A 23,495-nucleotide genomic window follows, 5' to 3' on the forward strand; every position below is an offset into this window, starting at 1 on the left:
CCCTTTCAATTGCAGTTCAATACCCAAATTGGTTCGTGCACAATGACGGGCTCGTGGTGTAACCCCTTTAGAAAAGGGCGTGTGCCCCGTTCGACGTTCGGCTTACACCGCACAGCAGCCGCCGCCGCCGCCGCCGCCGTTCCTGAGGGAAGGTGTTACAGATCGGGGAATATCAAAGGATTTTCATCCTCAAAGAAGTAGATCGGCAAAAAAGGGACTTATTGGTCGTATAACCCCCCCCCCCCCCCCCCCTCCCCTCAAAAAGGGGTTGACGCCGATCTTTCTCGCACTGATCTCTACACGTATACACTGAACCTTTCCGCAGTAACACCCGATTATTCCTTTTTCAACAGCACGCGATCGGTTTGCCGGCACGTTTTTTTCTAGTTTTCTATTGTTCAAATCTGTGTGTGTGTGTTTTTTTTTTTTTTTTTTTTATTTCATTTCACTCACTTCTCTGAAGGGATTTCGATTTCGATATTTCTTTTATGTACGTCGTGTGAGAGCCTATCGTGTGCGATCGACGCGTTTGAATAGAACATCATATCGCTATTGTAAACGCATTGTTTGAGGTGTAAAGTCAACCCGCTTACAATAGATTAGAAGAAAAAACTAATCGCTTATCGTATTACACGTACCCTGTAAGTCATCGATATTCCAGGCTATATAAACAATAATTATACGCCAAGTATTTTCGAATTCTTTCGAGTTAATTACCTACATCCCTTTTGCAATTACGTTAGCAAAAACTGAATAGGGGCACAACGATCTACCTTGGAGGAAAAGAAAAAAACCAGAAGTTTTTTGTCTCGTTAAATCGTGGCATTACGCTGCACGAGCCTCGCACACGAGACCCATTGACTCGTTGGACTTTTTTCCTTATCTTCATCGTCTTGAATTTACCCCAAATGGTTTTAACCAGACTTTTTCTTTTGTGTACCGTGTAAGCCACGCGTAAGCACGCGCTCTCAACGTTTTTTGACAATAGTTTTCAAATTACGGAAAACCTGCGAACCCAAACGAGCGAACGAACCACCGCACGGGTGTGCCGTGTAACCGATTTTTTTTAAACATTGATACACGAGGTGGCCACGAGCGAGGGAACGCCTTGCCGGTTTTTATACGTTGCGATTTATGTGCCGGATTTTTGGAAATTTCAGGGGGAACGAGACGGGGGGGGGGGGGGGGGAGGGGAAGTAGGAAAAAACGTTTCCCGTTATAGTTGGCACCCATGGTACTGCATACGCTTACGATTAGGGGAGTTTTTTTCTTCTTTCTCCTCGTTTGGGCGCGTTTCGTGCATTTTCACCCGAAAAAGGAATAGCGATGAAAAAACTAGAAAAAAGAAAAAAAAACGCATAGAGGAGAGAGAGAGAGAGAGAGAGAGAGAGAGAGAGAGAGAGAGAGAGAGAGAGAATGGTAGAAAAAAATGCTCCTCCCGGCAACGCGTGTACCACGCGCCACATGGCAGCGTGGCGAGCTTTGTTTGTTTTTTCGCCATTTTTTTTTAGCACGCCAAGAATTTTATACCAAAATGAATGTGGGCTCTGTTTCCCCGCCAGGCAGCCCTGCCCAGCGTCCGGCCTGGACCCTTAATTTTTTTCTGCCATATATGAGGTACGATCAAGAGGAGAAAAAAAACTTATTCAAAAATTTGCCTAACCGTGATGCTGACCGTGTGCGTTTGGATACACAAAACGCGCGTTGCCCTGTCCGGTACACAATGGATTTTCGGGTACCGAAGAAATGAAGAAGGATCGAAAAAGCGAGAAAGAGGAGAAAAACGTTCCGGGGCACGCTTCCTCATATTTTTCTATGAAAGGAAAAACCCGGGTGAAAAATTTTCAACGGTTATGTGCCGGCGTTCGTTGATGCGGCCTCAAAATATGAGAAAATTTGCACACTTAAACGGATTACAGATGTTTGCGGGTGTTTACAATGCTCGAAAACCGATTTCTCGATTTCTCTGTCAAGCCAATAATGCCACGGGAGAAGCCTTCTGAGTGACAGCATCGAATCCCGTACGCTTAGGTAAGAAATTTTGTATAATCGCTGAGAGGCAGAGCGACGATTTGCGATTGTTGCTGCTGGCAGCTTATACAGCCATTCCGTTGATCGTTTGCCTTTGCCGTCTCGGCTCTGCCACGCTAGCAGCTCTCTCACACACCCGTAAAAATTCACCCCTGTCCCAGTTCCGCGATACAAGCTCTCGCCCCAACTTTCAACTTCATCCCGCGGAATCGAAGAACAACAAACCGAGCGGTCTCGAGAGGATATTTTTCACGCGAACCGAAATTTCGTAGATTTCGTGGTAAACTTTGAGGCTGAGCTTCTGGTGTGGTGAAATTAGGGAAAAGAGGCAGAAAGGAAGGGAAAAGAAAAAAATTGGGAATAAAATTCGAGGAACCGCGAATGCAAAGTGGCAAGAATAAAGGGCACAATTTTATACGTGTCACTCGATTCTGCGAGACGCAAAGTTATACCGAACCAGCCACTGTTCGAGGGGGGCTCGACGTGGAATTTCATTGTTTGCCGAATATCCATGACAGACAAATCCGACCTGTCCAAACAGCAGGGCTTTCCGCCACCCACACTAAATCGCCCCCGGTTGGTCTCGGTATGACCGTTTCCAAGTCTCGGGGAAAGACGGCGTGTATATGCATATACGCCGTGTTCCGGCATCTCGGCGTGGCCCAAAAGTGACCGGGAGGCACTTGTTCGAGCCACTTGGGAACGTCCGTCCGCTCTCTGGAAGTTCGTCTATCTCTTCGGCCCATCCTCAGAAACACACCGAGATCAAAAGTGCCGAAAATCGTGTTTTTTTTCATTTTCTTCTTCTTCTCCTTTCCTTTTCTCTCCCGTATTATCCTTCATCGTCGTGCCTTTTTCCTCCCTCTATTTTCTACCCTGTTCCCTCTGTTTGTTTGCAAGATCGAATACTTAGCCGTCCGTGCAGGAGCCATTTAAGACCGTAAAACTTACGCGGCAACGGATGCGCAGCGTATTCAAAAGTGGATTCGGGATCGCTCAATTCATCCTTTTCCGCCAACCGGGCGTGAGTCAACTCCGACTGTAAATGGGGAAGAGCTGGTCGTTCCAACTTTTTCAAAACTCTTCGGGGCTCGGGCGTTCATTCATCACCGCGCGAATTGATGACCGTCACGTAGAAGTAAGATGTCACAAATTTTTATAAGAGTTTATACGGTTTTGGTCGCTTTGCTACCAGTTAAGTGGTCACATTAATTACTTGTAATTTGAGGTTAATGCTACAAATGGTACGTCAAGATGCTTTGATCTACGTAAAGACCGATTTTCGACTAACAAGGTATACCGGGTAAAAAAAACTTGTGTCCAAGGCTTACCGAAACTCGGATTATAGTTACGAATCGAGTTATTGAAGAGATCAACAGTCAAATTGACGAATACGGAATTTTGTAATCAGGTGTTAAGAAATGATACGGTTACCACGAACGGCGCATCGTCCGAATTCAAAACTTGGTCCGATATCGATTATCAGGGAAAAAGAAGCCGGGCGGAAAATTGAGGAAGAATCTTTGTCGCCGGAAAACTGATGAAGTTGAAAAGAGAAACTGGAAGGGAGGAGAAAAAGAGAACGTGGGTCATTTGTCAGAATGTTACAGCGTAGCAGGGGTATATATACATATATATATATATGTTTCGTGACCAATCGGTCAAAAAATCGTCGTACTAATTACTTAATTCGTCCGGAAATGTGGAGAATTTGAAAATCGCCCTTCCATCCGCCTTCCGGGCACGCAGGGCGGTTGATCCTGGCCTTCGGGCAGTCTTCGGACTCGGCGCACCGGACGGAAAAGAAAAAGGAGGGTGATCGAGGCGTCGAAATTACAAGTCTCCGAATGATTTCGGCCAACGGTTTCTCGAGTCGCGCCGTCGAGGGGTGGATTTCGCGTACTGTTTGCACCCGTATCACATGCCCTGATGACCGCGCGGATTTTTGGGTGAAAAAAGGCGGAATCTCGGATCGCCTGCGGAGCTGTTGCAGCTCCGAGTCTTTCTCGTGAACCGAATCTCCCTCTCCTCCTTCCCGGTCGGCTCTCCGTCCTCTTCTATTTCTCATTTTCTCCCCGTCCTGCAGCGCAGTGCAGTCGGGGCCGCCTCGCTGCATCGTCGAGGGGAGCTCGCTTCACTTCCTAGGGATGCTGCCCCTTCAAGTCAGGTTCCCATGCCCCCTGTATCTCCCGTCCTGCTCTCCGCCGGCCCCTCGAATCCCCCCGCCGTCTATAAGGCCCAGTCTGCCACCTGTCCCTGCGTCTGGACCCTATGCGATGTCTTCCTACATGTAGAACAACCCGGAGGGCCCATTGTCTCTTGATTGCAGGTTTTTCAACCGACGTTTCGTGTTTTTTTTTTCTTTATCTCTTTCTCTTATTACCATTTTATTATTATGATTTTCCACCTTTTGTTTTCAAATCAACTCGGAACCACCAAACTGACCGGTAACACAGGGAAAATCAACGCGAAACGAATACTTGGATACTCACCGAGCCTTTTTATTATATTTTTATTTTTTAATTTGTAAGAATAATTTCTTTTCAGTCTTTCCTCCGCCTCTTCAAAACTCTAATTGTAAGATTCCTTTTATTTCAAACTTGATTGCGCAGGTATGATCTCTCTTAACCCTTACACTGCACCTCTGCAGTCGTTGAAGATCCGACGTCAAAAATCATTTCGTGGAAAGGGAGAAGTCAATTTGAATAACTCGAAAAAATTCTGGAATACTCTTTAAGTATAATATTTCAAGAAAAATCAGTTATCTTCAACAGAACGAAAGATTGAATATGAAAAAAAAAATCACAAATCAACAAAATACCGGAAAATGGATCATTCTACTCAAAAAATCATAACTCACTGTATTTTCAATATTTTGAGCTGAAAATTGAATGAGTAACTCTCGAGACACAGATATTTAAGAAAAAAAATATGTACATACTGCGCTATACAAAAAGGTATTTATTTGAGTAAGTGAATTTGAATTTTGGGAAAAAGAATGAATTTACGATTTTTACGACGTTTCATTATTTATCTTGGATCAAATCAGGTAATTTTCAATATTTTTCATACGGAATTCACGGCGAAACTGCCTCGGGGTCATTTTGACCCCGATGTGCAGCGTAAGGGTTAAACTATATATAGATATTATACGGTAGCAGTGATCGTGATTCCGAATGAATCAAAGAATTAGGCGTACAACCATTCAAGGAAGAACAATGATGAGTATAGATGTAGGACAAGTCGTGGGAAAAAAAAATAAGGGAAGGAAAGAGCGAGGAGGATGAAAAGAAGAGAAGAGAAGAGAAATGAAGAAGAAAAAAAAGGTCGTACCCGAAAGAATTATAATTATACACGGCCGTGTGGCTGTTGATAATTAATTGTACCAAACACGCGCAAAGTTGTGCCTGCGTGTGTATCGTGTATACGCCGTGTATACTACGCGGTACGTATGCAGGTATATACATTAAGTGCATGGTAACTTCCTCTCGAAAAAACCCCCCCCGGGCGTTTACTTCTAAACTTCCTATAAAATTTTTCGTCCATTTTATTTTATTTTATTTCTTCCTCTCATTCTTCCAGCCCCAGAGATTGATTTAGTGGGCTAATGATGAACCGCCACCTTTCCCCCCGCCGTGCTCTGCCCGTCTCGATCCTCGATCCTTTCCACCCCACCCACACGCACGAATTAAGGCTTGGGGTTCTCGTAAAGGTATTTTTTACCTGAGCCCAGCCATCTGGTCAGATTTTGTTTCACAAAAAAATCCATCGGCTTATCAAATATAGGCTGCTGCGTGGTAGACTTTTCGGGTCTTTCTCTCTCTCTCTCTCTCGCTCCTGGGGCATCGAGTGTGGGAAAACCCACCCTCGAAATAAATTTGATTACATAATGATCAACTCCGAGTCAATTCTGGTTTGACTATATAACACGCCTTGCCTCTATTTATATGCAGTGGTAAGATTTTGACAAATGCAGGTTGGCGGGTCTCGATTATAGAGAGAGAGAGAGAGAAAGAGAGAAATAAAAACTCTTTCGAAAGAAAGATCTCTGTTCGTAATTACAGTAAATAGTTTTTTTTTTTCACTACGCATACATACATGACAACTTTTCTCTCCATTTTATCAGTACGGCCAATAGAATTGTTCCTTGTCGATAATTTTGGAAATGTGATACAAAAATTTCCTCTCATCGCGCCATACAGATCGCGAACGTGGAACGTACACAGTCACAACGGTGATTACGAGCAAGCCGCTGCAATAAACTCCACATATATCTTGTATGTTCACTACGCATGTGGGTATATTATAGAAGTGATAAAGCATGACGATAATTAATTTTATTACACTTCAATTCCCGAGAGAATCGGCTACCGGATCACAAGCCTGTGCGATCGTACACAGACACGGCAGCGAGGCCCATTTTCGTTAGTCCCGCCAATAAAGAAGGAGATAAAACCAGCATCACTGGGCCCGAGGACCCGGCAAAAGGGAACATTTCGTGATGAGGCCCGCCGCCACGCGAGTTTACGACCCGATCCGTCCACTTTTAGTTTTCGTTTACCGAATTCCCCCCTCGAAGCCCAACATTCGTACCATTATACAACTTTACCTGCAAACGGGATTCGACGACGCTATACTTCCTTTTCTATTTTAACCTATTCAGGTTTTTAACCCCAAAAAATGCCACGCGACTCCGAGTCTCTCTGCGTAAAGACAAATGAAAAAAGGGACGAGGAAAAAAGGGGCGAAAAAAAAAAAAAAAAAAAGAAAGATTATAGAGAGGAAATAAATGTAACGGGCAGACGTAAGGAAAAATGCACCCGTAAGTTTGCTTCTAGAGGTTTGACAGTGTGAGGAAACGAATCGCACGTAATTCTTATTTTTAGATGACAATTCACGATTCTCTCACCTTTTTCTTTCGTATTTTATTCATCAATTGATTCCTCGGTTTAATTTTTGTTGGTTTTTATTTCTTTTTTTTTTTTCCCCCGTATCACCGGAATTTCAGATTGATCGCATCACGATCAGCGCCCCACTTCCGTAGCTCGCAACGTTTTATCCCGCGGCGTTTCGCGTCGACCGGCACCGATTCAGCCTTCGTTATTTTTTCGCACATCTCTGATGTCCGTTCGACATGTGTGGATTGCGTGCGGTATACACAAGACGAGAAATGTACGGTGTTCGGGGTTACGTGAGTACGCATCGAGTGTCCTGCGCTGTACATATACGTATACCTATAAGGCACATCCACGCGACTCACGTGACGACAACGTCGGCTACGAGGAGAAACGAGATGCGAAGTGAATAGCTTTTGGATCAGGTGCCCGGGTGCCCGAGCAGTGCAACAGCAGCAGCAAGCAGCAGCAGCAGCTAGCCTCCCACGCCAGACAATAGTCTTTAAGCCTTAGACTGAACATGATACCCTATTTACTCCCTATATACTAAATTTCTAAGTCCTATATGCCACATAACGTCATAGGTGTGGACACACACGAGATCCTGTACGTACACCATCCTGCGACTACACAATACGCGGAATTATGTAACCCTGAATGCCTCAAAAAGATATATATACACATTGTACGTACACGCGTACACGTACACCACGCGTAGAGATAGGCAGATAGAGAGAGGGAGAGAGAGGGGGAGAGAGAGAGAGAGAGAGAGAGCGATGGGGCTAGCTTTTCAATACCACGTTGTGTACACGATCGAAAATCTCGATAACTTTCCGAGGAGCGGTGTGAACTTGTCCTCGATTAGATCGAATCTATGGTATGCCCTTATACCTACACGATGCTTTTGCAGTGATCGGCGACCGTTCATCTATTCGGGTATAAGGATATCTTCGCCTTGTTGTCGTTTTTAACACCAGAGAATACGAGCTTCTGTATTCAGTTCACTCGGTAATCCTATTTCGAAAGGAAAATTTATCTCATGGTACACATTTTCGAAAAGTGGAAGAAAATAGAGATTATTTACGATGAAATTCGTTTTTTCATCGTTATCAAAAATCAGTGGTATAGGTAAACCTTAAGATCCTTGAAATTCGTTCTGTTTCAGATTTATAATCAATAATTGATTATAGTTATGTGTATAGTATAGCAGAAAAAAGTTGCGTAAACAGTTTTGTTGACTAATTCAATGAAAATACGATTTTCAGCGATACTTTAAAACTGTTTATAACCTCAATCGAAAGTTTTTCCCAAAGAATCTCTGGTGGTCTCAGGCAAGGATGGAATTTTATTGTCTAAGAAATTCACAAGTCCTGACAATTCAACTCGGATTAACAATGTACTCTGAACTCATACGAAAACCGAGGCATTATTCTGCACAATGTATAGACTAGTTGAGTATTGTTCAAGTATAATTAATTGCTGATGACTACCGATAAACTGAATTGAATTTCAAAAAGCGTGAGTTTCGAATAACTATCCTGACGATTTTTTTTTGCAAAGTCTTCCGATCCCCTTGATCTAAAATTGATATTTCCCGGACATTTATTTTTACACATCACAATGTATAATATTATTTTTGCACGATAAAATTCTGTGCCTTAAAAAAGACGCAGAAGAAGAAGAAAAAGAGGAAGCGTCAAACTACTAACACAGATTAGTTCATAATAAAAAAGAAGAAGACAGATCGGGATCAAAAAGAAAAGAATCGAAGTGAGATAGCGTTACTATTGAAAAGTGAGACGAATCAAACATGTGTTATACGCGTAGATACACGACAAGTACACAACCCAACCTAGGATCAAAGTGAGACGAGCTGCATTCGATTAGAATTAGATCTGAGCCGATGTTTTTAGAATAGAGTACGGGCCCGGGGCTTGTCCGAGAGGGGATGCTGCCCACAAAAGGGCTAAAAAAAAAGAGAAAGAAAGAGAGAGAAAGAGAAAGAGAAAGAGAGAGAGAGAGGAAAAAAAAATTGGGTGAAAAAAATGACAGGCCTCTCGCTACCGTGCGTGATGAGGCCAGATGAGGCCCGATGAGGCCCCGGCTCGTATACCCGCCGCGGCATCGGAGGCCCTCAATGGGGCCTCACGCAACTCGCCAGCGCATCGAATAAGATCTCGAGCGTTTTTTCTCCTTCCTTTTTCCCCCCCTCGTTCCCTTCTCTCACAACTTGTCAGCCTATAGCAGTATTCCAGATTTTCGAAATGACCCTTGGTAGGGGGATATTCGTTCCTGTTTAATGCGTATTCTCGACGACATGACGGGCTTCGATGATTTTTCGTAATTGTTACGTGGAATACCGAGGGAGGTGAGGAACAGGAGTAAACAAACAACGGGAACAGAGAAAAAGAAACGATCGAATCCATCGCGATAGTTTAGTATCGGCTATCGAGTCCTCAGCTTACGTATCTTCTTTCATCTTCATCTCCCATTACGATCCACGGTCAAAATAGACGAGGGCCCAACGAGGGGCCAGCCAACCCGAGTACCTAGCGCGGCTAGAGAGTAAGGAGAGGCTGGCAGAGAATAATCGGGCCTCACGCAACTTGCCAGCTCATCAAATAAGGCCTAGAGTTTTATTTATGAACACAATTTTTTTTTCCTCACCGTCTTATTTCCCTCTTACACGAATCGAGGTAGAGAATTTTGAGGTGACTCGCGTGCGCTTTTTCGATCTGCAAATTCGTCGAGGTGCCAGCGTTCAAATCCGAATATTTCATTTTCGAAAAAAGTTGTGATTTTTCTTCCTATCCCGATTTATCTGTGGTAAATTTTCAACGCGATTTTTAATTATCTACAGATAAAACGCATAAAAGATTCACCAGTTATAATATGTATTGTATATAGAGTGAAAAAAGCAGAGAGATGTCACAGAGAGAAAAGTAGGAAGTGTATTTGTACAAATCTGGGTTACGACGGTGCATCAGCGGTGTGTATTTTGTAGGTGGGTTGAGTTTTTTATTTTATTTTATTTTTTTTCTTACTTAACGTTACACAGCTAGACTCGTGTGCATTCCTCTCCATACACACATGCGGACGTTTGAGGGAACATAACCTGGAGTTTCTACATCGCCTTTCACAGATATAGGCAGAGATATAACCGCTTCGGGTTCATAGAGCATCCGGTTAATTACATTCACTCCGTATATACGTATACATACAATCTGCGGTATGTGTGTCCTTAACTTTCTGTGTAATTAAATTCCTCATTTTATTCGCTTTCATTCTATCGAATATTCGCCCGTCACTTCATCGCACAAAATTTTTCCTTTGGAAATGAGTAAATTGCTGTAAAAAAAAAAAAAAAAAAAAAAAAAAGTGGTATAAAAAATTCCTCTCCGCGTAAGTTCCACGATTATTTGATAACCGACAGGTGTCGATTTTGAGATGCGAAGCGGCGACGGGGAGAACACCTCGATCGGGAGTCGAGAGGGACGAATAAAGAAGATCAATTGAGAAAGATGAGGACGAAGATGAAGAAAACGGTGAGGGAACGCGGCGCGGCGGTGGGGATTCAGCCCGGGACGAGGGTACAGAGGGGAGACAGGATGCTGTGCCGTCACGGTACACTAGCCCCCGGACTTGAATCCCGGCCCTCCGGCAAAGAAGGCATAGCCTTGCCTCGCCTCGCCGAAGCCTTCGTATTTCTACAAGATCCACGTACGTATATGTGTACACGTATACGGATATTCGTCGAGAACTTGCCTCGCTCGACACTTACATGCGTACGCTGCTCCTTCGCGGCGTCGGTACAACGCGCCTTCGATAATGTATGGGTAAATATACAGAAATAAACCCCTTGTTAGAGTCCACACACGCTTAAAAGCGTCCACATTTCGGTGTGAAGAGATACTTTCATTTTTCTTTCTTTTATTTTTTTTTATTTTATTCTGCTTTACAGAATCACTGAAAAATCTCACGTTCGATAGGTCCGTTAATATTAATTGTAAGCGAGTGCGGCTAAGAATTTTGACTTTGCATATTTGAATTTTTGAGAACGAGAAAACGAGTAAAAAATTTTTAGAGAGAGAATAACATCCGAGAATCGAATTCTATCCAGTGTTTGAGACTGTTGAAACTCCCGAGGCGAATTATTTCTACAGCGATAAATATAAGCTCGTATAATCGATGAAACGACACATGTACACATGCGCGAAGAAGATCGAGGGTGGAGAAATAATTGAATTAGCTAAACATTACTTCAAGATTAGTCAAGATCAAATATTTACTTGAAACGTGTAATGAATATCGCTCGATAGAAATAAACGTCAGTCAAAATCAACTGATTCTCGTTTGATACCGACTATAATAACCCCTGGATTATGTATCGGGTGAATATTCAATCACGCGGATTTAAAAAAAAAGAATAATAATAATAATAATAATAATAAATAAATGAATAAACGAATAAAAAAATGAAGGAAGGCAGAGAAAATTGTTCGGCAAGTGATTAAATCGCGTCCTTTGCCCTTCGAACGTACAAGATATTGCTTATTGGGTATAAACCTGCGGCTCGCACAGCTCGATTGTTTCAAGGGGTAGGTCGTATAAATTCGGGGGATAAACGTGTTACGCAAGGATGAAGGAAACCTCGGATCCATACTCACTTGAGGGATTTGCTCATAGTACATACGTGTAGCCGGTTACGGCTACTGCTCGGTTCGCCTGACCTATCCTAACCTTTGAAATCCTGTCGTAAAGTGGAAAATATTTGCCCAACAACTCAATTTTCTAAAATCGCTTCAACCCTTTTAGCTACCTGCTTATAGTCGGGCCCGCAGCCAAGGCCCACGGTATATTACACCACAAGGACTGGTGTCCCGTGAATGGTCGGTGTTTTACAACAGTGGCACTAACCCCAACACCTCACCCTTCTACCCTTTGTAGACGCATCTACCGAGGAGATCGTCGTAAAGGGTTAACGTACTGTAAAACAATCCATTTATTCAGATTAAGTGAGAGTGAAAAAAACAAGAAAAAAATATGCTGGAAGAGAGAAGAAAGTAAAAAATATGTACAGTTAGGTGTCGTTTTATTGACCGGAATTATTTACTACAACTTTTAACCCCTTCGTTGATATATGTTCTGGAATACTCGCCTTTTTCGAATGACGATAAAAAACTTGTTATATACCGGATGAGATTTTAGGCTTTTCGAAATTCATTCTAGTTTATTCATTCTAAGAAATCGACGACGGTAAGATTAAACATTGATCATCGAAACACCTCGATTATCCTGAGAACTAATAATCGCTGTACGCTTGTTTCCGATTTTCAGACCTTCCAACATTTTACACAAGAAATTATTCGGCAAAGAAATATTAACTTAAAATGAATAATTTGAATTTATTAAACAACGTAACCAAATCGAATAAAGTTTTATGAAAATTAAAATAGACTGATTCTAATGAAAGATTTTTTTTTCTAAAGAGTCGGAGAAATTCCGAACATTAATACTAGACTAGCCATGTGTTCCTATCATGTAACAATTTCGTCAATCGTTGATGATCGATGAAACAGCAACGCGTTAAAGAAAACTATAGTCAATAAATTCACGTCGGTAATTCGTCTTCGTTACTCCGTGAAAAATCAAGGCTCGCTAGAAAAGTAAGAACTTGAATGAAAAGTGACAGGTTTCGTATTTTCCCGACTCGTCCAAGTCGACTCGTTTCTTCTCTCGACAAAAACATCCAAGTATCCATAATCCGCTTTTCTCTATCCCTCTATTCATATACTGTACGCAAACGTTTTGCCGTGTGTACGCGTCTTAACGCGTGGAAAATTAAATACGTTTCACGAATGTAATTTATAGATGTGTAAAACGTAGCTCATTTACAGGTACGAACGAAGAATAAGCGACAGGGTACCAACGTTATAGAATAGCGACGCAGGTTTTGTGTGTGGTAAACAATGCCGCCGCACGGTGTAAAATCAAAGCAAGGTATTATTCGCCGGAGCACCGGTAGCTCCACCACCACGGCAACTAATTATAACAGACGGTTAATTAGGTAATTAACAAAAACTGATTAGCTTTTAGCGCGCGCGTACGTTATAACGGTCAGCATTACAGGTAGGTATACCTGTACCAATACCCACCGATATTTTACGACCCTTTCACAACGTATGGGTAAACGAAGTAGAAAATGATCAACGATGGAATATAAGAATAGAGAAAAAATGTCTACAAAATACGACAGCGACAGTTGTAAACGAGAATTCGCTGCACTTGCGAAAGAATCGAAATGACTATAAAAAAAAAAAAAAAAAAAAAAAAAGGGAAAAAGGAAAAGCGTACAGCGTATCTGACCCATCGGCGCTGTACGAGCCGCGGTTTCCGATCACTCGACGCGTGTGACTTGATTGAGTTCTACACGGTGTACGTCGATTTCGATACCGCGATAAAATGTTACAATAGTAAAAAACGTTACCGACGAGGATGAGCCTCGTATCCGCGATCATCTCGTTTATATAACCGGGCCCCGCTCGATACGGGCCAGGCGGCGCGAAGATCGTCAGGGACGCAGCTTCCGTCGGAGCCGAGGGGGTCCACTGACCCCGGGCTGGGTACATAAGCATACGTATCGGCTCGATGCGGCGTTATGCCTCGTCTTCGCGCCGTTTTTTAACCAATTTATCGTGTACCGTTCACCGTTACGACAACAACAAATTTGCGGACACTCACCTGCGGGCACATTTTGCACTGATATTTTCGCGGGGGATGCGAATGCGGACCTCCGAGGTGCGGATTCAAATGAGACGGATGAGACGGTTTGACGGTCAGAGGCTGCGGCACAACCAGCAGACTCGCAGGCGGACTTCCGCTGCTGCTTCCGCCCGCTCCTCGATACTGATCATCTGCTGTTAAATCAGAAGAAAAATATATATTTATTCAACGATGCAGTTATAATACGGGCTATGGACTTTGGCACAGATTTATATTAACAATAATAAATTCGCGTTGTAACTTTTTGAACCGGTGTAATAAATTACGTTAACATTGCAACATGTGTTGCAGAAGAATGATCATTAACGAAACGGAGAAAAATGATATCCTTTTGCAGCAATAGTGGAAAAATGCGTGTTCACGTTTAAAACGATACATTGTGTATCGTTTTATACACACGTGTGTGTGTGTGTGTGTGTGTGCAACTCGTAGTTGGAGTTATTGGCAATAAAATTGTACGTATTAGTTGCATAATTGAGAGTTTGTTTATTCATTGCCTCGATTAAACAGTAATGATCTCGGCAATTGCGGTAAAGAAACAAACAGCGTTTCTGGGCGAGGCGACATTGTGAAGGAGGAGGAGGAGAAGGAGGAGGTTGGAGGGTCAAAGGTTATTTGCAAGGAGCAAGGTGTCGGGTTAAACATACATCTCGATCAATATGTAGGTATATCGCGCCTGACTTATTCCGTAGTGAGGTTTGAGGCGTCGAGAGAGCAGATCCGAATGGGATTCAGGTGCCTACGTAATCACGTATGTAAATGATAATTATCAGGTTCAAGCTCGCTAGAAAGATCAATTAGTTGTGTTGTCTCGTGTTATGTCGCTAGAATGCCTTAAAGACCGAGACAGAGCCACGGACACAAGGATATACACATACGTACGTTCGCGCATGCGAGAGATCTCTCTCGATTTATTGTACATATGTGTGAAAAGACGACCTCCCGTCACTTTACTGACGCAATATGCAAGCAGCGTGCAAGGGGCAAGGATCTTTACGGTTGCAAGGCCGCTTGAACCTCTGCACAAACCTGTGTCATTAAACATTCTAGGTTTAATGCTCAATGCACGCTGGCTGCGGTAAGCTGATCTTTTCTTAAGAAAACCTTACACCCTACGTTCCGCTCCTCATTACCACTTGTGTTAATAACCGCATTGCGTTCAAACGATATTATACACACTTTTTAAAACGACACTGTACTGCAACAGTTGTTTCCATCTGTGGGTTCGAGCGTGCGTGCGTCTGTGTCCGTGTTTGCGTATAGGCATTTTTACCACGGACTGCAAGCTATAAAGGTGATCCACGGTGCATGGACGATAAAAAATATTTCTCTTCGCGCTGAAAGGCAAATATAGGTCGGACATCCGTTCGGTTAATAATTACAACCTCTCGTCAGATTTACCTAACGTGCTTGCCTCGGTTTCGTTTTCACGTCAAGAGGATCAGAGAAAGAATTTTTCCCCGTACCGCGAACAGGGATAACGCGGGAAATAACTCGTAGAAATAAACAAAAATCACTTTTTTCAAAAGACGGTTCGACGGAGAAAAAAAATGAAAAAAAAAAAACAGTAAATTCACTTGCGGAAATAATGACACCCTTGTGCAATTCAAGGGAAACCAAAGATCAGATTTGAAATTTGCAAATGACAATCAAATCTTTTTTATAAAAAGTCGTCGCTATATTTCATTGCCCAGTGATGTAAATTATGAAAAGCTGATTTTTCTTGCGTTAGTTCGAAAATAAATATATAGCAGGATGAAAAAGGTCCAGGAGTTTGAAAGCAGAATGCCGGAGAAAAAAAAAAAAAAAATACACTTTCCAACAAAACCGCTGATTATTGTAAATTTGCAATTCATACATGTTACGTAAATTGTGTGTTTCTCAACTATATAATACTTGACAATAAACGATAAATCAATCTCACCCATGTTTAACTACGCGTTAAAACCTATACAATACTTATTATATTAGCGTACGGATGAACGAACGAACGGAAAAAAAAAACAAACTAGAAATGAATTTTTTTAAAACCCAATCAGTACACGCAAGCCGTGCATTTTTTGTTCAAACAAATTTTAAAGTTTGCAAACATTTATACATTTTACAGTCTTGGCAAATATTTACGCCGCGGTGTTATCCGTGGGTACTTTACTTTCTATTTATTTCTTTTGGAATACGCAGCCGTGTTCAGGTAAGCCTCTGCAAGTAAGTATGAAACGCGTTGCGAACGTTATTGTGAATCCGCTCGAGTGTATAATAAATACATATATAATACCCGAAGGCGTAAACGCGTTTTCAGAATTTTTCATTAATTATTTCTTTCCTTTTTTTTCTCCTCTAATATCATGCAAATGTTTTGCGGTTTGCCAACGAATGCATAATTCGCTGTTAAAGTCGCGTACCTGTAATGCGATGCAGCCTCGAATACCTAGTTGAGAATCTCATTCGCGACTCGGGACGCTGTCGGTTGTCGGAGAATTATCATTTCATCGTTGATAATCGCTGTCCGCGGACTTGATTCGAACCGATTTGAAACAGTAACCCACTGTCCGAGTCGGTCATAGACGGATTGTAAGGTGCGTGGGCAACGCATGCCATGCTCCGAAGATCGGTGTCACAGTAACACATGACGTCATAGCCCACCACCCGCGGCTTCGTAACCAAGTTGGAAGGTTTTGGTTTCGTTCGTTTATTACTATTTATTATTGACATTCATTTTTCTAACCTTACTTATCCTTCTACCTTTCGATTTGTTCCCAACAATTTATAACGCGAACCATTATTATACGCGCACCTCTTTTAACCGTAAATTTTTAACGTGAACCACAAAGGGATCAGAAGGGAAGAAATTTTTCGAGGCGATCAAATACGGCCCAGCGGATGTATTTTTCTTTTTTTTTTTTTTGTTTTCTTTCTTGAACAAAGCAAACGTGGTTTAGTCAAAAAAAATTCAAAAAAGACAGCGACGAATTTGGCAATGTGCGTGATTTTTTTTTAATCGCTCATTTTTCGATTCTAATTACAAATATACCTCTTCTCCACGTTGGATCTGTATAATCTTTCGACCGAATGACTCGAGGAAGAGAATAACAAGCAATAAATTAAATAGAAATTTCTTTTACCGTCGTACGATCGGAAGAAAGTAAGATTACAAATGTCCGTTACGAATAAATTGATTTATCTTGGTAAAGCAGCGGCGGTTATGAATAAAAAATTTGTGTCAATTTTACGCGGAGTATATTGTTAGGCTTGGTAAATTTGCCCGCTGTTATATTATACATATAGGTACATCATACATTATATTGCATATACATAGTTGTAAATTATCATTGCACTGATGAGCGTGGGAACTCGACAATTATTTTCATTGTACACATGGAATTGTTTTTCTACTCTGTCACGCGTTGACGCTTATAGCGCTGTATTATATTATATTCAATGTACACACCATACAACGGAGATAATAACTATAGCCGACAAACTCTCTGGTTTGACACGAGCGAGTTGACCGTCACGACTCGTTGATGCTCATTCTATTTTCTATTTGTTCCGGCTGTTTGAAAATTTGACGTAACGTGAATTGTAACGAGGAAATAGTTGGCTGAAAACTGCATACGAGACAAACTGACGTTGCATTCGGGCACGGATTTGGTTGAAAGAAAATTCAGGGAATACCTGGCAGAGAAAAAAGAAATATGATCAAAATAAAAAGTTGATATCGTACTTAATTAACAATTATCACTGATTTACTTTCACTCGGTATATTTATACCACGTAATAAAACGAGCATAGATACATGTGTATAGTTTTAGAAAAGAAAACGATTGAATCGTAAATAATGACCTGTATAATCAAGTTGAAATTCCAGCAGCATGACGATGAATGAAAAACCACCGCACTTCAGACCTTACAGTTTGCGTGTTTTTTGTCTGTTTACTTTTTTCAAATTTATTGCCCAGGTCAGTTACACCAGTCTTTTTGCCCGTTAGTTGTGTACGATTCTAATCTCTCGCGACGAACGAAATCGATTTTGCGGAAAAAAAAGGCAAGTAACAGTCGCGATTTTCGGTCAAGTCATGAAATTGTGCAAAAATCAAACCATTGATACAGGTGTGATATTTGTACAAAATGATAACCGAAAGACGAAAACTTTCATCCGAACTGCCTCAACAACGACCACGGACTGATCATTAAATCCACGTATATATTCGGTCAACCCGGAATAAGATTGTATAAAATAATAGCAGTTGAGTGTGTGTAGTGTGCTGATGCTTTTTGTTTTGTTGTACTTTTTAATTTGTATTTTGTTGTAAAACTCGTTGCAGTGAGAGAAAAACTTGTAAATCAGTGATCGCTGATCAATTAACATCCTTATGTATTATTTAATTGAATCGAGTTTTTTCTGTTTATCCCAATATCAGAACAGACGGAACGTGAATTTTTTTCTATCAAGTTTACTATAACGAGTGAGAAAGTGTGCAATTTGTTTTATACCGAAACTTGTTTTTTCTTTAGTCAGGATTCAGAAATTTGTGCGGTCGTTTGCAAAAAAGAATCACACATATATATGCAAGTTTGCTGTGAGGTAAACAGTTATAATTTTAAAACCATGACCTATCCCGATTTTGCGTGGTATACGCGACGACTTTTTACGATAGGTCTTGAGAAAAGAAATAGATAAAAAAAAAATATTCTTCCATTGCCCGTGTATTGAATAAACATTTGTACGTGTGTTTCAATGGTGAAACAGGTGAATTCGTGTCAGTGTTGACGAATTGATTGGATTCCGGGATTGCCGTGTACCTCGAGATTGCGAAGAAGAAAAACGAAAAACGTGGCTAAACACAATTTATAATATCTAATGTATATGTATATAAAATAAAATTACACATAATTGTATAGAACTATTCTCGTGTTACCCATATATTATGGTAACAACGTTTGGGGCGCAGATTTTTCGAAATTAGTCGAAGATAGCGAAGAAGATTCGTTTTATTAATAACAAAATGTAATAATTTGGTCAATACCAGTCCGGCTGCAATTTTAAATTTGGAGGTCACAGTAGGTACGTTATATAAGTTGTCGCACGTACCAGACACGTTAACGCGTCAAATTAATCTATTCGAACGTGTGTACACGTATAACCAGCCACTAAAACCGGTCCTACATACCTGCATGCAGATACTTTCAAAAATCAACAACTGACCTTGGCAATCGGGCAAAATCATGGAACACATGACACAGCGTATATATATGTATATATATATATATATACAGATACACGTCATACACCCGTCGAGTGCCTTTTACGTAACGATTTTCGGTATCGAATTTATCGTGGTGGATATAGCGTATTACTAACCAAACGATCTTAGACAATCGACAACGAAGAATACCATTCCATTCTCTTTGTAATCGTCGACGCGTATGTGAAAAAGTCAAACGAGTCTGTTTTTTCCCGCCATTTCACGTCAATTGTTACGGGTAATTAGTAGATAGATTGAGCCACTGGGTTTTGCAATTATTACATAAAAATGGGACATTTTTATCACGAAACATGCAAGGTGGTGTTTGAAAAACGGAACGAAATTGAGCTTTATCTTGATTCGATGTAGAAAAAAAAAAAAAAAAGCCAAACTTGTTTGTATTTCGGTGTGTGGCTAAAGTAGTTCATACAACTATAATTAGTTCGAATGAGTTTATGACTACGCTAAGATTTATTTTCTGTTTTGGTCAAATTCGCGTGACGACAGAACTGGCACGATCCGTTTAGATTGAATCTGACGAAGGCGAGAGTTGAGAAAACGAGGTGAAAATGTTAGTAAAAATTGTTGAATCTAAAAAAGGATACAACTAAAATTGTTTTTTTTTTTTCTTTTTTTTTTTCAAAGACACCCAAAGAAAACAGTAAAGTGCCGATAATATTGAATTTCCATATTTGCCGAGCGGCGCGGGGTAGCGATAGAGGTTGAGGAGGTCCCGGGAGCAAAGGGGACCTTCGCATCATCAGGGGACCCACAGACAGTTTTAATTGGCAGTAAACTTTGCAGTAGACGCAAAAACATGAAATACTGCTACAGCCCAAGAGAGTGACTCTCCGCGTCTCGACCGGGATGGCATGGCGTGGCATGGCGTGGCATGGTCAGCAGGAGAGTATGAGAGGAGCACCATCCTTGTGTCCCGTGACTGGTAGCCGAGACGGTAGCCATTCCCTCCGTGGTGTGCACTTGGCAGACGAATCTCGTTCGTGCCGCGTTGGCCGGCAGCCGGCTCTTGCTCTTGCTTCTCTTTCGGAGTGTTGCCGGTTTTCTTCTCGGCTACTCCTGCAACGTCTCGGCATAACAGGTGCATGACTTTAATGCACCGGCCATCATCATAGGAGAGACGCGGTGTCCTTTGATACGGATTCGAGCGTTTTAACGTCCCCCCTGTGCCTGCCCCCCCCCTTCCCTTACCTTCCCTTCCCTCTTTCTCCCCGTTTCGTAAGTCGCGTCGCGAGGCGGGTCATTCCCTTCGCGAATCGCAACCTTCGAGATAAAAGGTGAGTTGTCCCGGGCAGCCGAGGAACTTTCAGAGGCATTCCCTTGGCCTTTGGCGTCCGACAGGCTGCAGACTATTTTTCAATATTTAACTACTCGTGTTACCGTATATTTATATGTTGTACACACACTTATATATAGGTATTGTATATATATATATTAGGTATAGGTATTATATATATATATATATATATATATATGTATATATATGTATGACGTGGCTAATTAACGAGATGGAATATGCATACATTACTCTGCGATATTTCAACCGGATTTTATACAACACGTCTTCCTCTTTTTTCTTCTTACCTCTTTCATTTTCGCTCGACTTCTCACTCGTGTTCGCCCCGCGGGATGTTGGAATGGATTTTCCACCTTTGTGTCTAAATCCTGAATACGCCGGTCTCTGATTATAAGCGAAATAATTTATCTAATCAGCCTTTTGAGATCGGGGATATATTCGTCCATAGTCATTTCTCGACTTTTTGAGCTTTGATACGCAACGCAGGAAGGTGGATCAAAAGTCCGGCTTTAATATTCTTCTCGGTAATGAAATCAGCTTTGGTAGAGTTAAATTCGGAATATTTATATAGTTATCTTCTACACCTATTTGCAGTGGTATACTTTTTAACCTCGGGAACGTGGACAGCCAAGGGGAAACCTCTGCCATAAGTCGGGTGAAGTTGCTCGGCGTCTGGGTAACGCCGCGGCGCGTTAAGACTTCTTCCGCCTTTCAGCGTTTCAAAATTACAAGCCTTATAAACCGCGTGCGTGGAACGAACGAACCCGTCCGTACGTCAATTAAGCAAGCCCGGGCTTGAGGTACCGAGTTAAGTTAAGTAATTACCATCGAAGAATGAAACCGTCCTTTATACGAAAAAGACGAAGAGAAAAGAGAGAAAGAGAGAGAGAGAGAGAGGTACAAAATGGTTCAGGAGTAAATGTAAAAAGAGGGGCTGAAAAGTGACAGTCCCAGGATCGATTTCGTCATTCTGCAATCGATTGCTCCGTAACGGCGGAGCGTGTAGGTGTATGGGATAAAAATCACGGGCCAACAAGCCGAGCCTGTATGTGCGCATTAGCATTGACCTAGGCACTGCACGGCAGGCAGGCGAGCAGGTATACTGCCCGCCATTTTTTCTTACGCGCCTAAGAGAGAAATTGAGTAATCAGAGTCTATGATCATAAAAGGAGAATCATGTTTCCATAACCGTTTTCACTGCCAATGCTACCGCGCGCAGACTTCTTTTTACCCTTTACGTAACGCGAGGCTGTGTGGCCGTAGGTCCGCGCATGCAGGTATTAAGCACCATTGACTTAAGTACCAAGACTTTGCGAATTGTTCGCGTTACAATTGCCAACTTTTAATTCGCCGGCTTACACCGGCACCTTAAACCTACGGCCCAGTTCGTCGTCCCAATTCATTCCAGCTCGATTGGGTGTTACGCGTGTGCTTGGAAACACAGCGTAATAAGGAAGGAATGAATTTGCGTCGTTTCAAGATTCTGATCTCACTGGAATATCCCTCAAACTTCCTTCTGTATGTTATAATAACAGCGCGACACGTTGAGAGACGAGGTTGAAAAGGTCCAACCGTCACGTGTGACGCCAGTTAGTCGAAGGAAACGATGATTGGTACCGTGAGGTTGACGTAGACAGAATCAACGCGGTTTACGGTAATGCTGAGTGAATAGTACATAATGCTGTTTGGACATTTGGACCATTCGCTCCGAGGTGTTCTACTCTTCAAGTTCGATACCGTTAGCACAACCATTGCTATTCAATGCCACTGTTACGAGTATAATAACTCTGCAGATATCCCACGAAAATATCAGGACGACTCGAACTACCGATGCGGACGGATCATCCTCAAATTTTATCATCGATCGTTTTAACGGTGGCAAAATTTCACCTTTATATATATATATATATCCCGTCGTTTGACTGCCAAATCAAATATATATATATATCACTCTGTCACGCGTAGCCTCGGTCGAATCGGAATTGAAATTAGAATTCATTCACAGCCAAGCCTGTTGGCAAATATAAGAAACGGACGAGCATGGAACGGCAAACTGGAACCGCGAGTGCCATTTTGGGTATCGTATGGGCATCTCGTAGGTCCTACTATTTATTAAAATTATAATTTCGGACTCCTATTTCGTCCGTGGCTAGCATGAATAGCCGAAGGCGCTTCAAGGCATCTGAGTTCATTCCCAGTTGCGCAAGACCTCGGACTAGCGCGAGCACGAGACGAAGAGAATAAAGAGGAAGGGGGGGAGAGAGAGAGAGAGAAGAAATAGAGAGGGAGAGAGAGAGAAGGAGAGAGAAGCTCAAGATTGGGGGGAGCCCCCTTAATGCACAGATCGCATGATGCCCAAATCTACGTCCCATCTCGACTCTATGCCCTGGGCTATTTTGCCTCTATTATTATAATCGTCTACCAAATAGTACAAAATGCCTGCACGGCGATGGAATTTAAACATTTTGAAATTTTCGTTCTATGTACGAGGACCGTTCGTGGAGACCCTACGATATTTCACTATTCTATATCGGTTAGTAGCCTTCTGAAAACAATTCCACATCACGGTGTCAAAGTTTTAAATACGATCTCGTCGCTTGTTCGTCAATGCAAAGGTATTGGTAGGTTCGGAAACGAGAATTGCGCTGGTATCTTGCACCTTGATAAACAGGAAAGATTTGTGGCTGGGTTAGTCCTTCGATTACTTCCTGGATTCAATATCCTAATTAAGGATGACTGATTATCTGGTCCTGCTACACGCGGAGACTGCATAAAAACAAACAAGGTGCATTGCAGCATCTAGACAACCTTGAAATTATAAAACGCAGATAAATTTTGCACCGTCTGGAGTAAAAATTTTTAGACGAAACGCTCTCAAGTGTCCATTCGCTAATTCTTGGCGACGGGACTCGACCAACCGACCTACCTACTAAAAAGTAGACGGTCATCCGAGATGCGAACCATATTTTATAATCAAACCTCGCTCGGTGAAGGCGGTTCGAGATTAGGTATGCAGGCCCGTGACGTTCCTATCCGTAGTACACGAACACATGAATATATAGCACACATACACGCGTCTGCTCGAACACCTATATACGCGTCTATGTGTATATATATTCATACGGCTGTTAAAAGAACCGGTTCTGATTTTGCATTTGTGACGTCATGCTTCCACGATTAGGCGTACAGACGACAAAAACATGTGAGAACACACGATTCATTATA

General features: G+C 42.0%; 1 protein-coding gene across 1 annotated transcript in view; it reads right to left on the reverse strand.

Moving 5' to 3' along the window:
* LOC124222188 (zinc finger protein rotund) overlaps positions 1 to 23,495 on the reverse strand; it is a 68,835-nt gene that overhangs the window by 25,743 nt on the left and 19,597 nt on the right. The window contains exon 5 of the mRNA XM_046632889.2: positions 13,668 to 13,843. Within this exon, the coding sequence (XP_046488845.1) occupies positions 13,668 to 13,843 (176 nt within the window). The remainder of the gene's footprint in view (positions 1 to 13,667; positions 13,844 to 23,495) is intronic.

The sequence above is a fragment of the Neodiprion pinetum genome, chromosome 6 (genome assembly GCF_021155775.2).
Source record: "Neodiprion pinetum isolate iyNeoPine1 chromosome 6, iyNeoPine1.2, whole genome shotgun sequence".
NCBI lineage: Eukaryota > Metazoa > Arthropoda > Insecta > Hymenoptera > Diprionidae > Neodiprion > Neodiprion pinetum.